Source organism: Alosa pseudoharengus, unplaced genomic scaffold (genome assembly GCF_046254945.1).
Source record: "Alosa pseudoharengus isolate Yale_2024_CS ecotype anadromous, Long Island Sound unplaced genomic scaffold, YU_APseudo_1.1 YU_APseudo_1.1_scf_16, whole genome shotgun sequence".
In the NCBI taxonomy this organism is placed as follows: domain Eukaryota; kingdom Metazoa; phylum Chordata; class Actinopteri; order Clupeiformes; family Clupeidae; genus Alosa; species Alosa pseudoharengus.
In genome coordinates, this window is record NW_027468630.1 from 37180554 (window position 1) to 37195138 (window position 14585).

The 14585-nt window shown below is 40.8% G+C and overlaps 1 protein-coding gene across 1 annotated transcript in view; it reads left to right on the forward strand.

Moving 5' to 3' along the window:
- LOC143125302 (transient receptor potential cation channel subfamily M member 1-like) overlaps nt 1-14585 on the forward strand; it is a 186616-nt gene that overhangs the window by 158720 nt on the left and 13311 nt on the right. The window contains exons 21-22 of the mRNA XM_076286642.1: nt 4553-4804; nt 4940-5114. Coding sequence (XP_076142757.1) covers nt 4553-4804; nt 4940-5114 — 427 coding nt within the window. The remainder of the gene's footprint in view (nt 1-4552; nt 4805-4939; nt 5115-14585) is intronic.

A 14585-nucleotide genomic window follows, 5' to 3' on the forward strand; every position in this document is an offset into this window, starting at 1 on the left:
GGTCTTGAATCCAAGTACAAAGTTTGGTTTCTATACATAAAAGCATTGCTGAGATATTAACCTACTTCCTGTGATTATACAACCCCATAACAGAAAAAGTTGTGCAATGTGTAAAATGCAAATAAAAACAGAATGTGATAAAATACAAGTCTCGTAAACCCATATTTAGCAGCAAAAAAGACTAAGACAACATATCAAATGTTGAAAATGTTGGCTATTTCATGGAAAACGTGTCCTTGTATTGAATCAAAAACGGCGCCGGCTGCAGAGCCGTGTAGTCCATGTCGCTCCATAGCTCTTTTTTGTTGCTGTTGCACAAGTTATTCCGAAAGCTGGAAAACAGTGTCACCTTGTGCAAGCTCACCTCGTCCAGCAAAACTTCAAGTTCCTCTGACAAGAAGCTTGGTGCCCTTTTTTACGTTGCTTCCCCACCATACTGTATCTAACTCTCTCTGTTCATTGTAGATAGGTTGCTTTTTATTGAAAACATTAATCAATGGCAATCAATACCGCATTAAACAAAAGTAACTGCAGCTGCTTGCCAATCAATTCTAATTGTAAGGTACCTTACCATTAATATAAAAGTGTATTACATAATGTTTAGAAGTTGTTAAACTCATGTCAAGAAGCGGCACAAGTGGGATAAGGAGGGTGGATGATTAGCGAGGGATAGGCCTACCTGGTTAGTCTACCCGTCACAACATATCGTGTGATCATATTACTGACAATTTGATAATTTAGTTAATAGTTTATATTTTACTGATAACTTAATCTATGTGAAAATAAATGTTACTGGAATAATTTGAGGAATGTTTCATTTGCATAGAACGTGTTGTCTTTCTTAACGCCGTCATGCACCTTCGCGTGAAGTAGAAAATCGATTCCTGAGCAATCAATGCCAACTAATTCAGCACCTTCACTTGGGACAGCGCCTTTGTAACATCGAACGTAAGAGGCAGCGTGTTAAGAAGCTTCGGGACACTTCGGGGAACACACTTAGGAACATAAACAACTTTGGAAAGATATATCTTTTGAGTCTTCTTAGCGCGCTAAGAGTGAGCGTTATCGGGGAACCGGCCCCAGATTTGTCATTTTCAACATTTGATATGTTGTCTGTGTCCTTTTTGCCGTTCACCTAGACAAAGTTAATGCACGTTCTAGATGGTAAATTGGCCCGACACGAAGCGGAGAAAAGTAACTTTTAACTTTTAACTTTGTCTAGTCGAGCGGCATGAAGTCCATTATCCCGCTTATTCCACTGTTGCCACTTGCGTTGTGTTCAGCACCTTCACTTGGGACAGCGCCTTTGTAACATTGAACGTAAGAGGCAGCGTGTTAAGAAGCTTCCTAAGGGACTTCGGGGAACACACTTAGAAACATAAACAACTTTGGAAAGATATACTGTATCTTTTGAGTCTTCTTAGCGCGCTAAGAGTGAGCGTTATCGGGGAACCGGCCCCAGATTTGTCATTTGATATGTTGTCTGTGTCCTTTGTGCAACTAAATATGAGTTTAAAAGATTTGCTGATTATTACATTCTGTTTTTATGCACAGAACGTCCCAACTTTTTCTGTTTTGGGGTTGTAGATTGGATTGGATTGGATTGGATTGGACCCAATGGATTGGATTGGGATTGCTGAGATATGAGCCTACTTCCTGTGATAATAGATTGGCTTGGAATGGATTGGACTGGACTGGACTGGACTGGATTGCATTGCATTGCATTGCATTGGACTGGATTGGATTGGATTGGGTCTTGAGGCCATGTACAAAGTTTGGTTTCTATACCTGAATGCATTGCTGAGATATGAGCCTACTTCCTATGATTATAGTGACCCTTCTTAGGATGTGTTCACGAGTCCACATACCGAGTTTGGTGTCAATACGAGAAACACTTGCTAATTAACTTGCTAATTATAGGGCCCCTAGTGGTCAAAGTACACCAAATGTATTGTGCGTCCTCAGGATGGGGTCCTGAGTCCATATATCAAGTTTTGTTTCGATACAGAGAAAGCGTTGCTGAGAAATGAGCTAACTTCCTGTATCTCTAGCGCCCCCATAGTGGTTGAAGGTCACCAAATGTATTGTGTGTCCTCAGGATGGGGTCCAAAGGCCATATATCAATTTTGGTTTCTATAAGTGACAACGTTGCTGAGATATGAGCCTACTTCCTGTGATTATAGCGGCACATGGCCTCCTTCTTATTGGGTCTTGAGCCCATGTACTATGTTTGATCTTGATACGAGAAAGTCTTGCTGACAGAAGTTCACTTCCTGTTTGGCGGCTTTGCTGCCAATTTCAATTGGCTGTGACAGACAAACGCTTTGTGCGGCTTGGTCTGAAGATCATCTGTGCCAAGTTTCGTGAAAATCTCAATGTAAAAATACCTCAATGTTCAAAATGTGTAGTACGGTTCAACGTTAAGCGTATAGATGTAATGCAAAATTGACACATTGTGCTGCTAGAGCACTTGAGATGTAGACATAAAACTTGGTGAAATGAATCATAGGCCTGTACCGAATCAATGTGGCATATTTCACAACTTTTTACTATATGGTTCAATGGCAAAGGAGAGTTTTGTTATAATAATAAGAATACGTAGAATCACTAATGGTGCCTCGCAGCTTCTCTGCTTGGCCCCCAATTAACTTAGACATATTTGATTATTTCAAATCAAATTTCAAAAGATGTGCAGCGGGCCTGAGGTAATACAATGTCTTGTGTGTGTGTGTGTGTTTGTGTGTGTGTCTGCTTGCCTACATGTGTGTATTTTATGTGTTTGTGCATGTGTGTGCATGTATGTGTGTGTTCGCTTGTGAGTGGGGGTAATGGTGTGTGTGTGTGTCCCCGTATGTGTGTGTGTGTGCCTGCTTGTCTGCATGTGTGTGTTTTCATGTGTGTGTGGGTGGGTGTGTTTGTGCATGCGTGCGTGTACATGTTTGTGTATGTGTGTGTGTGTGTGTGTGCGTTCGTGTGCTTGTGTGCGGATGCCTACATGTCTACTAGGTGTGTGTGTGTGTGTGTGTGTGTGTACTAGTTAAAAATGAAAAAGCAAATATTAGGTGTTATAAGTAAGGGATAATGGAAGACACTCCGTTCGACTAGACAAAGTTAATGCACATTCTAGATGGTAAATTGGCCCGACACGAAGCGGAGAAAAGTGTATTAACTTTGTCTAGTCGAGCAGCATGAAGTCCATTATCCCGCTTATTCCACTGTTGCCACTTGTGTTGTGTTCATTTCCTGTTATAATGGAAACATTTTAATCTCTAAAACTGTATTGTTTGTAAACTACTTCTTTCCGCCACATATCAACAAATTTCTCAACTTGCAGCACAAACTGCTGTTAGTAGTTTTAAATGGATGGTTGCTATGGCCAAAGGACAGTCGTTTGTTCCATCTCTCCTGTTGTCAAGCAGGCTTCTGATGAACCCACTTTGAAACATCACTATTTTACTTAGCCTACATGTCATCCAACTAGCTAAAATCCACGTCCGTCATATGCTACAATGTTACTATGTTCTGAACATCTGTATTTTACAGCTTGGATGCAATGTGACAGTTCATTTAAACGTAACAACGAGTATGTTAGCATGTGCTAATCCACGTCCGTCATATGCTACAATGTTACTATGTTCTGAACATCTGTATTTTACAGCTTGGATGCAATGTGACAGTTCATTTAAACGTAACAACGAGTTTGGCGAATTAATATACAAGTGTGGCCAACAAATTGGATCTACTTCATAGGTGTGCAAATAACATACGGTTAATATACGTTCTAAATTACGCAGGGCAATGGGGAAATCAACCAAGCAGTGGAATAATCACAGGTATCTCTGGCTGACATGGTCAAAACTGCACATACGACCACATTTTTTTTCCTGGGTCGTATTGGTACACCTAACGTCATAAGAGTGAGCGCCTAGACTTTAGTCACATCTGGATGTCTGGTCATTTGTTTTTGACCTCCAGCTGAAGTGAAAATGGGTTGTGCAGCAGGACGATGATCCAAAACACACCAGCAAGTTCACCTCTGAATGGCTGAAGAAAAACAACGCAAATGTTTGATTGCAGTTGTTGCTGCTAAGGGTGGCCCAACCAGTTATTAGGTTTAGGGGGCCATGTAGGTTTGGATTTTGTTTTCCCTTAATAATAACAACATTAATTTAAAAACGGCATTTTGTGTTTACTTTTGTTATCTTGTTATCTTGACTAATATGTAAGGGATAATGTATAGAACGCCAGTCATTATTGGGAAAATAAGTCCCGACAGGGCGAACCGGACCCCGATGCGCAGCGTTCTATACATTATCCCGCTTATTACACAGCTACTTGCCAAAACGAAATAATAAACTCCCCACGACATGACTCTATATTTATAAGTTCCAAATTAAAATGACTGCTGCATGACATACTTTTGGGGTTCTGAAGTGTATTTGATTTTCATTATTATTTATATTAAATCTTATTTCATTCTCAGAAATATGAGTGGAACTACAAACTCCATAATAACTGTGCTCAACGATTGTGTTTGTTGTTTGTTTGTTAGATTCTCATGTCAGAGCCTGGTAAACTAAAGCAGAAGATAAATGTGTGGCTTGAAGAATATTGGAACATCACGGACCTTGTAGCCATTTCAGTATTTCTGCTTGGCTTGTTGCTCCGACTACAGAATGAACCCTATATGGGGTATGGCCGTGTGATCTACTGTGTGGACATCATCTTCTGGTACATACGTGTACTTGACATCTTTGGTGTCAACAAATATCTTGGACCTTATGTCATGATGATTGGCAAGATGGTGAGTGTATGATCTACAGTTTCTCATTATATGATCTTTTAATATACTCATGTTCTTTTGAGAAGACTAAGAAACAGATTAAGACAATTGTCTTGTGTGTGTGTGTAAATGCATTCCCCTCATGTTTGAATGCAGATGATAGACATGCTATACTTTGTGGTCATCATGCTGGTGGTGCTGATGAGTTTTGGTGTGGCAAGGCAAGCCATCCTTCACCCTGATGAGGAACCAACTTGGCGTTTGGCCCGGAACATCTTCTACATGCCCTACTGGATGATCTATGGGGAAGTGTTTGCAGATTCCATAGACCGTAAGACTAGAGTTCATAGTAAGACTCTGTTTCCTGACTTATGGCAGATGATCTGTATAAATTCCGAACCTTTCAGCCTAAATTTATGTCCACGGAAATGAATCCAATAGTTTTCATGTGACTTCATTTATGCTGATTTATAACACTGATTTACATTACAATTACATGTTATAATTATATGTAGAGTATGTACTGTAAGTACAGTAAATTACATCTAAATGGAGGTCATCTAAATCAATATATGTATCAATATGTTTTATATTTATGCTGTAGCAGCTGATGTTTCAAGAGGTACACAATTCCAGCAGGTCACCTGTATTGTTGGAATACAGAGATACGAGGCTTCAAACCAGTTTTTCCCAAATCTGTTCGTTCCAAACAGAAACAATATTTTGGGTTTTGGGTTCCACCCTAAAATGAATGTATACGTAGATATTGTGGCATCCCGAGGGGACATGTCGTGGAGGGATGGTACATTCCCGTAGAAGGAGGTCATGGAAGTCCCAAGATCTCCGCCTTCGTAGAAACTACATCTCCCACAATGCAGCGGGAGGAGTGCAGGTGTTTGGGATTAATCATCAAGGCAGAAGGGAGACCTACAAAATGTGTGCTTGGTTGAAGACAAAGGAGCACACAGAGGAAGCCTTGGCAACTCTGCTCAAAGAAAGTTAAGTTTGTGGACTGGAAAGCTGGAACTGGAGTTTTGGACTTTGGTAGTGATGGGTAAATGAAGCCTCGAGCAATATGCCGAAGCTTCGAAACATGGAAGACAAGGAAAACACAGCGACATCTGGTGGTTTGCATAAATTATAGCAGCCACGGACTAGTGAAAAGAATGCCTACAATGTTCTCATTCATTACATTAAAAGTGTTGCAAGACATACAACGGAGTATTAGGGCCACACATGAAGAAAAAAAGATTTTTTGCCATGACGAGATTAAACTCGACATGTCGACTTTAAAGTCGCCATGTCGACATTAAACTTGACATTTCGAGAATAAAGTTGAAATATCATGTCGACTTTAATCTCGACGTGTCAACATTAAACTCAACATTTTGAGAATAAAGTTAGTTTGGAGAGAGAACGACCGCTCGGGATGATTGATAGGGAGGATGAATGAAACATTGCAGCTTTCTTCGAGTGCAACAATGATTAGACATACAGTAGGCCTACATCATGTGGACAAAACATAGAACACATCTATCTCCGTTGGTCAGCCAAATACTTTCCTGTTATCACGGAGGCGATAAATGCGATGGTCAAAAGTAAACGTCGTTAGCGGTTTCTTTATTTATTGTAGGCCTATTATTAAAGATCATCTAAAGGTTCAACTTCATGCTTATGCACTAGACTAGGTATACTAAGTGCTCTCCCCAATCCCAGACTTTCACATTGCATGTTTGTTTGTAATAGATGCAAAACAGCCTATTGCTGAATGTCTATGGAGGGACGAATGAAGCTATCCTCCCGACCAGGCAACACCATGTATTCTAAATAAATGCGGTTACATGCTGCTATTCCGACATGCAGCTACTTAGACATTGGCGTCTAATTGTCGAAGTGGCGGCATTAACATTAATTTTCCGGCGTCCCACTACTGCGGCATTTTTTTTTCATTGTCGGAGTAGCGGCACTTGACCTTTTTTCAAACGTCCTGCCATTCCGACACGAGGTCATTAACAGTGCCATAGCCAGGATTTTTCAACGGAGTGGACTTTTGCGAAGTAGGCCTAGGGTGGGCCTTTATTTTTTTTATTCCAATATGGGCAGTATAGCCTAGGCCTACAGTAATCGTCCCAACTTTAAACAACACACGATTTCATCACAGCTCAGACGATTCATGGCAAAAAAACAATAAAAGGCTACATTGATAAATAGCAGGGGCATCGACAGGATTGGATTCTATAATAGCCTACGCACAAGAACTTTAACCGAATGAAACCGAAAGGTTAGTCGTGTCTTTAAGAGTGCGCCTCACACACACCAGCTGAAATGTCCCCACCAATATTCAGGTTGAAATGGGGGAAAAAGCGCTGACATGCGCTACACAAAGAGTTAAATCATTTCTCACTTCAGGACTGCGGATCATCTCGAACAGATCTTGTAATGTGCAGTACCCTATAAGGGTAAATCGCGCTGATTTGAAGTTACCTATAATAACTACCAGTGAGCCGCAGTCTCCTGCGCAGCATGGCGCAGCGCTTCAGCTTTACTTCACTACAAGGCATATGAAGTGCGTCCAAATTCACCCATTCTTCTCTGTTGAACTCCTCGAATAGGCTACTCATCACACATGTGTCACATGAAAGAGCCTTTTCTCAGCTTTTAAACGGTGCTATAGCCACTATTTGCTGTGATAAACAGTTCGCGAGATAAAAAAAACTTCAAGAGATTTAATAATTATTCTCTGCGCCCATCTCTACATCCATTCGTCTCGGTGGAATATCATAGGCCTACACACTCTTCATGCAACACATGACAAACCATATATCAGAATAAACAGCAGACCTTACCGAACACAAAGGTGTAATGCATTCCCGTGTATAGTTAGCTGTTCCAGAGTAATCCGGGTTTGAAATAAATTGTAGCAAAATTCAACATGGTCTTTCGGCTTTAAGCATTTCTTAAAACTGAGCTGTGCTTACATCGCCTAGATATCTGTAAATATTAGAATCAGAGAATATACAGGCAGCTCACGGTTAAGAGTTTGTCAATGTAGCCTTAATGATTTCCTTTCACAAAATGCTAAGCATGCATGTATTTAAGTTTCTTAAAACTGAGCTGTGTTTAAATGGGTCAATGCATGACAGACCAAATAGAAAATAAATGTTAAATGTTAAATATAGCCTACATATCTATACAAATTAAAATCAGATTATGTAGGCTACACAGTATAGATTAAGTTGGACAGTAGAACAATTTATTCATTTGATATATCTATAGTTGCTGGTGAAAGAGTTGAGTGGCATTTCCTTTTTTTCCAGGGGGGGGGGGGGTAGTGTCCCCACCAAAGCTCAGACCAAACCTACGCCCTTGTCTGGGGGTTATTTGAACGTTCGTTGTGAAGTGGTTTACTGTAAAAGGAGCGTCGGATATCCCGCCTGTCTTTGCACAATTATAGGGCCATGATAATGCATGCGCTAGCCTAGAGTCGAGAGAAAGAAGACTAAATAAATATGCAGACATGTTATGTGCAATTCAACAACTGCACGCATGACATATAAAATATATATTCCTAGCCTACATTATTGTGTAGTAAATTGAGTTTATCCAACCTGCTGGCAAGCCAAAATGCATTGTTGCACATGGCTTTATCATTGTCCTCTAAAATGCAATATAAGCAACTTGAATATATCGCACACCCAGTTTGAACACCCTGATGGACACTGAACTCTGGGGTAGGGTGCATCAAATTTGAATGGGAAATTTTAATTTCAAAATATCAATTTGGCTGGCATTGCATTTTGTTCCAATTAACATAAAAATGACTTTTGCACAGTTTTGAGTAATTCCATTGAGATTTAGGGGTGCCACCTAACACATGAACTTTGGCGAAATTTCGAAAAATGTGCAATTTTTTGTCTAATTGCCAAAATTTGACCTGGAAATGTTGAGTACAGTGAACTTGTATACAGTAACATGTTCTATAGGGTTATCAAAGTAAAAGTTGTTTGTTTGCCCTTTGGGTAACTTGGGCATTTCTCAGAATTCAACTTTCAAGATTCTCCATTCACTGTCCTATAGACAAAATGAATGGAGGTCAATGGGACATGTTCACGTGGCCTTACCCTGAATTCTGTGCAGCAGTGATGGATGTCGGACACACATATACAATTTAATTGACTTTATTGTTAAACACAAAGGGCGATACTGACAAACTTAAAAGAACAAACCCTCTCTAGTGGCTAACTCACTGACTAACAGGGCCTAATAGTAAGAGCTGACACTAACTAAACTCCGAACTTAACTGCTCAGTCTGTGCCAGAGTCTCTGCTCCACTGAGCAACATCACCAGGGAGAAAGAGAGAGGGAATGGAACCTGAACTCTGAACCTAGCCAGTGTGTCTCCCCCCAGATATGTCTCCCCCACCCGCCACCCAAGAGTAACCGTCCTATTCAGGGATTAGCTTGGGTTTGCAGCGGCAAAGGTTTGGTTGTTGGTTGCGGTCATGTTCAACTCACACACAGACACACATACACACACACACAAACACACAGACACAGACACACACACACACACACACACACACACACACACACACACACACACAAAGACACAGACACACACACACACACACACACACATACAGACACAGACAGACACAGAGAGAGAGAGAGACATACACACAAAGACACAGACACACACACACACACACAGACACACACACACACACAAAGACACACACACACACACACACACATACAGACACACACACAGAGAGAGACATACACACAAAGACACAGACACACACACAAACATACAGACACACACAAAGACACACACACACACACACACACACAAAGACACAGACACACACACACATACAGACACAGACAGACACACACACACACAGAGACACACAGACACACACACACACACACACAGACACACACACAGACATACACACACACACACACACAGACACACACAGACACAGACACAGAGACACACACACACACAGAAACACACACACACACACACACACACACAGACACACACACACACAAAGACACACACACAAACACACACACACACACACAGACATACACACACACACATGTTCTCCACACCCAAAGAGATAAATAGAGAGAGAGACAGAGAATAAGGGATACAAAGGTGAGAAGAAAGACACACCCAGAGAAAGCGGATGAAAAAAGGAGAGACAGGGCCAGATGTATGTTTTTGTGCCCACGTCAGGCATATTTCATTCGCAAAGTGCATGTAAAAGCATGGCGAGGTATGTACAAACAGGCCGCACTGAGGAAAAAGCGTAGACTGCCTGTCGTGGGAGCTGCAAATGGCTATTTGCGCTTTTCCGTGTCATGCATATGCATTCATAGGAGGGTCAGGGGTAAGTGGGAGTATCGCGCAAACACAGGAGACGACAAGTGCTAATAGCATTGATTAGGTGTTCCGCCATATGTATGAAAACAGCGCATGTCTGTTTTGCGGTGAAAAACTTGCGCCTGTTAAAAGCAGGTGTAATCAAAATCGCGGTTGAATGCGTCAATTAGAGAAACTTTTAGAGACAGCTGAATAAGTATTCAGAGCATCAGTTTTCTTCATTGTGCAATAAATAGTTCAAGTATTTTTAAGTAGATTAGTAGAACTACTAGGCCTACTCTGTATGTCGCTGCTCGTTGACATTTTATTATCATGTATGATTGCTAAAGTTTGATTCTTTTTAATCTCACAATTGGTTAACTATTCAACTGTGCTTGTGGTTCAGCTGTGGGCACGCAATTAGCTTTGCAGAGGGGTCGGGGAAACAACTACAGATATCATAGTAATATGTAATAACACATCCAACACAGATCAAGATCACCTCAAACAGAAAGATCACCTCAGTTTTCTTGAGCTGTAGTATTGTTTACCTCAGATCTCCATGGCGACCATTGAGCACTGTTAACCACTTTATCCAACAAAAACAGATGTGCAGTGGCACCCCTAAATCATAATGTACTGGAAAAATATTTTGCATGTGTTGTTTCTACATATATTGGAACACTTTTAGCACCCAGCCATATCAAAATTCAAGGATTGTGTTTTTTGATGCACCCTACTCTGGGGGTTATTTGAACATTCACTGAAGTGATTTAGGCTACTGGAGCAAGAATTCCGCCCGTCTTTGCGCAATTGGCCATTGATTGACGGCCATTAATGAATTAATATAGGTGGCCTGCACGCACAGAGTTTGTTTGATGCATGGAGTTTCCGACCGTTTTCCCCTGAGAGCTTAGAGAATAAAATGAGGAGAGCTACCTGTGTTTTACATATAATGTGTAACATTTATTCACATGGCCAGTTCAAAATCACCTAAGGTTTTGACTGAAATGTGTGCCGATATCAATTATTGGGAAAAAAATTGTTTGGAGTGGATGGCGGGTGGATTGTTGATGTAGCTGCAGGTGCAGATGACATGACTACAGCTCATCCATGCATCTAGGATGTTGGAATTTGATAGGATACAGGAACTGAGATAATTTGAAAATGAGGATTGGTAATGTCGGAATAGCGGTACTAAAAAAAGTCGGAGTAGGGGCATGTCTAAATAGAGGCATGTCGTAATAACGGTATGTCGTAATAGAGGGTTGTCGTAATAACGGGATGTCGTAATAAAGAGTGAACCCCGTAAATGCACACATATTACCTCACGGGATCAATAGAGTATAGGCCTATTATACTTATACATATCTGTGTTTATAGCCTCCTATATGTATTACAGGTGAGACATGGAAAAGCAGTTTTAGAAAAATGAGTTTTGCATGGTTAACCTATGGAGAGAGACGGCCTGTGGGTCATGAAGGGCAGTTATTTGGATGTGCGGTGGCCTTACCCATGTAAAACAGAGTTAAAAACATTTTGTAGCCTATAGAAACATTATATCATTGGAAACATGTATTATTCTAGCTATATAATAGTGCATGGTAGCCTATAACCGCAAGATACAGTGCTTCACGATGACGGCAATGAGTTAACAGAAGACACAATCTATCTGAATATCTGCAATCTAGCAATCTATCTGAAATAACACCTATTTGAAGTAGGCCTATTATTCATGTCACATATTGTGTGTTAGTGTAGGCTACATAGCTTAAACTGTAGGCTATGTTTAAACTGTATTTCGAGTTTAATGTCGGCATGGCGACTCGACACGTCGAGATTAAAGTCGACATGACATTTCAACTTTATTCTCGAAATGTCCAGTTTAACCTATTGAATGCCAAGCTGTTTTCGGAAGCTTTGTCCTAGAGTGCCAGCAATCTAGACCATTGTTGATGATTTTTGTACAGCCACAGCATATTCTGTGTTATAGCTATGAACACATACAATGGCTCGATTAAAAGGAGAGACTTTAAGCTCTCAGTGGGTGCAAACCGTGTATTTCTACACGCCTCTGTTCCTGATAAATCCCAAGCTAAACAGTGGCTAGTTTTCATCAAAATCGCTCATTTTTTCTAGAAATGGAGATATAATGTCTTTCATGAAATATGAAGTGTTGCCTGTAAACTTTCCGGGAAGTGATCAGCGAGACCTGGCGAGACTGCCACCTAGTGATAGACCCACAAAAATGGCCTGGTTTTGAGCTGCCGTGCATGCGTCACTGATTCGACCCAAAGCGGCATGATAAAATTTTCATGAGTTTTCGATTGTCATATATTTCATTTCCATTCATCACAGAGTTCCCAAAATCACATATAAGGTGTGTTAGAGTGTCTAGTTTCGTAATTTAAAAAAAAAGCTAAAAACATACTATTACGTATAAAAACGAGTCGATTTATACGAGAACAATTGCGAAGGAAGACGACAAAATATTTTTATCATAAGTGCCTTTCGTTTACACGGCGACCCCGCCATCGGGGCTGGAAGACGCAAAAATCTGAAGACTCCTTCCAGAGTGTAGAGTTTTGAAGACGCCCGGGTTGCGTCTCCGTCTAAACGGCTAAACCAAAGATCCTTGCTTACCTCTCTGGCTAAACTGTCAAATTAGAATGTCTGCGCGTGACGTACCGGGGTTCTATCACACCACCACCCAGCGGTCTAGAATGCATATCCAATCGAATATCACATACTCTTGCGTCTTCATATAAACAAAGATTTCCCCCTGAGAATGCTCGTCTAAACGCGAATAAAAAAATGAAGACGAGACGACACTTCTGCGTCTTCTCTTTTCATCGTCACCGTATAAACGTAGCCTTAATCTCGCCATGGCAAAAATATTTTTTTTCTTCATGTTTGGCCCTAATACTCCGTCGTAAAGACATTTGCATTTCTGTTTGTCTCTATTCAATACAATAAAATACGATTAGGCAACATAATCCGTCACTCGTTATCATGTGAAGATTGGTGTTTCGGTGGAGGCGTGAAATTATGTGTTATTCCAGTCAATCGGTCTCCCATCCACTTAACGACCGCAGTAGACACTACTTAGCTTCTGAAGCAGGACGGAGGATTGTCAACCTCAACACGCTATGGACGAGAGTGAAAAGGAAGCGACCAGGCGCCTAATTAAACCATAGGCCTACCCTATTGCCCAACATGTTTTGACGATTCATGAATCAAACTTTCAATAAAGGAAAATATTATGTCAGTTATAATTGTTACATAGAAATTATTATCCTGCATTGCTTTGAACATTATTGAAGTTGAGACAAGATTGCAAGACAGACACGTTTTAATGTCATCTATCTATAAAGCAAGAAGCGTCTGTGTGTCTGTGTGTGTGTCTGTGTGTCTGTGGCACGCATATCTCGCTGACCGTTTGTCAGACTGATTACAAACTTGGCAGGTGTCTTGCTACAGGCAATGGGTAAGTGCACTGCCGAATTTGACGTTGTTTGAATAAGAAATGCAAAAGATATCGTTAAATAGCCTATATCGGTAAAAGAAGCACGCATTGGCTTTCGCCGCTAGCCAGTCCCCCTCCCACACAGCACTGTAGGACTGTAAGCTACCAGTGAGGATAGAAGCAGGGCTTTGGCAGAATTGGATCAGTGTAGGTTACACGGGTAAAAACTTAAGTGAGTGCAAGATAACTCCACGGATTTTGCAACAACACGCCAACATGCCAACACACACAGGTAGGCTATATGCAGTGGCTCTTCAAAATTACGTAAAAAATGATGTGCAATAAGCGGACACTTCGAATAGCCCATGCTACTTTGGACTGTCTTTAGACTTTGAATAACTGCAAGGTCCTAAATTGAAACGAGTGATAATGGTCCCGAATTAAAGAACGTCTCAGAATGCCACACATGCAAAGCATAACCAGCGACAAGCAAAGAGTGGCAGACAGTGTGATGTCACTTATAGGCCACCAGAGACTGTTTTTGAGTCACACCGTTGCAAATTCCATATGATGCATCATTCCACAAAATGGTTTGTTTTCTCTATCATCAAGTTATTCAATAGGCTAAGCATATAGCCTTGACTCAAAACAGCTGTTAGGATTATGTCATTTTGATTTGTAAAAAATGTCACATGCAGCCATGCATAAATTCTGCTCACTTCACATTTATTATATTATTATATTATCTGTAGGCCTATTCATTATTGAATGCTTACCTGGAATTATGTTTTCCCTATCATCCTATTTTTAAAGCAGGCCTACCTGCAGGCATGTAATTGGGCTACAGGAATAGCATGTTTGAACGGGCACTGCACTAGTTGTTCTAAATTGCAAAGCATTAGGCTAGGCCGAGGCGATTTCTTCTTTATTTCTATGTGCAAGACATTATGGATTATGGA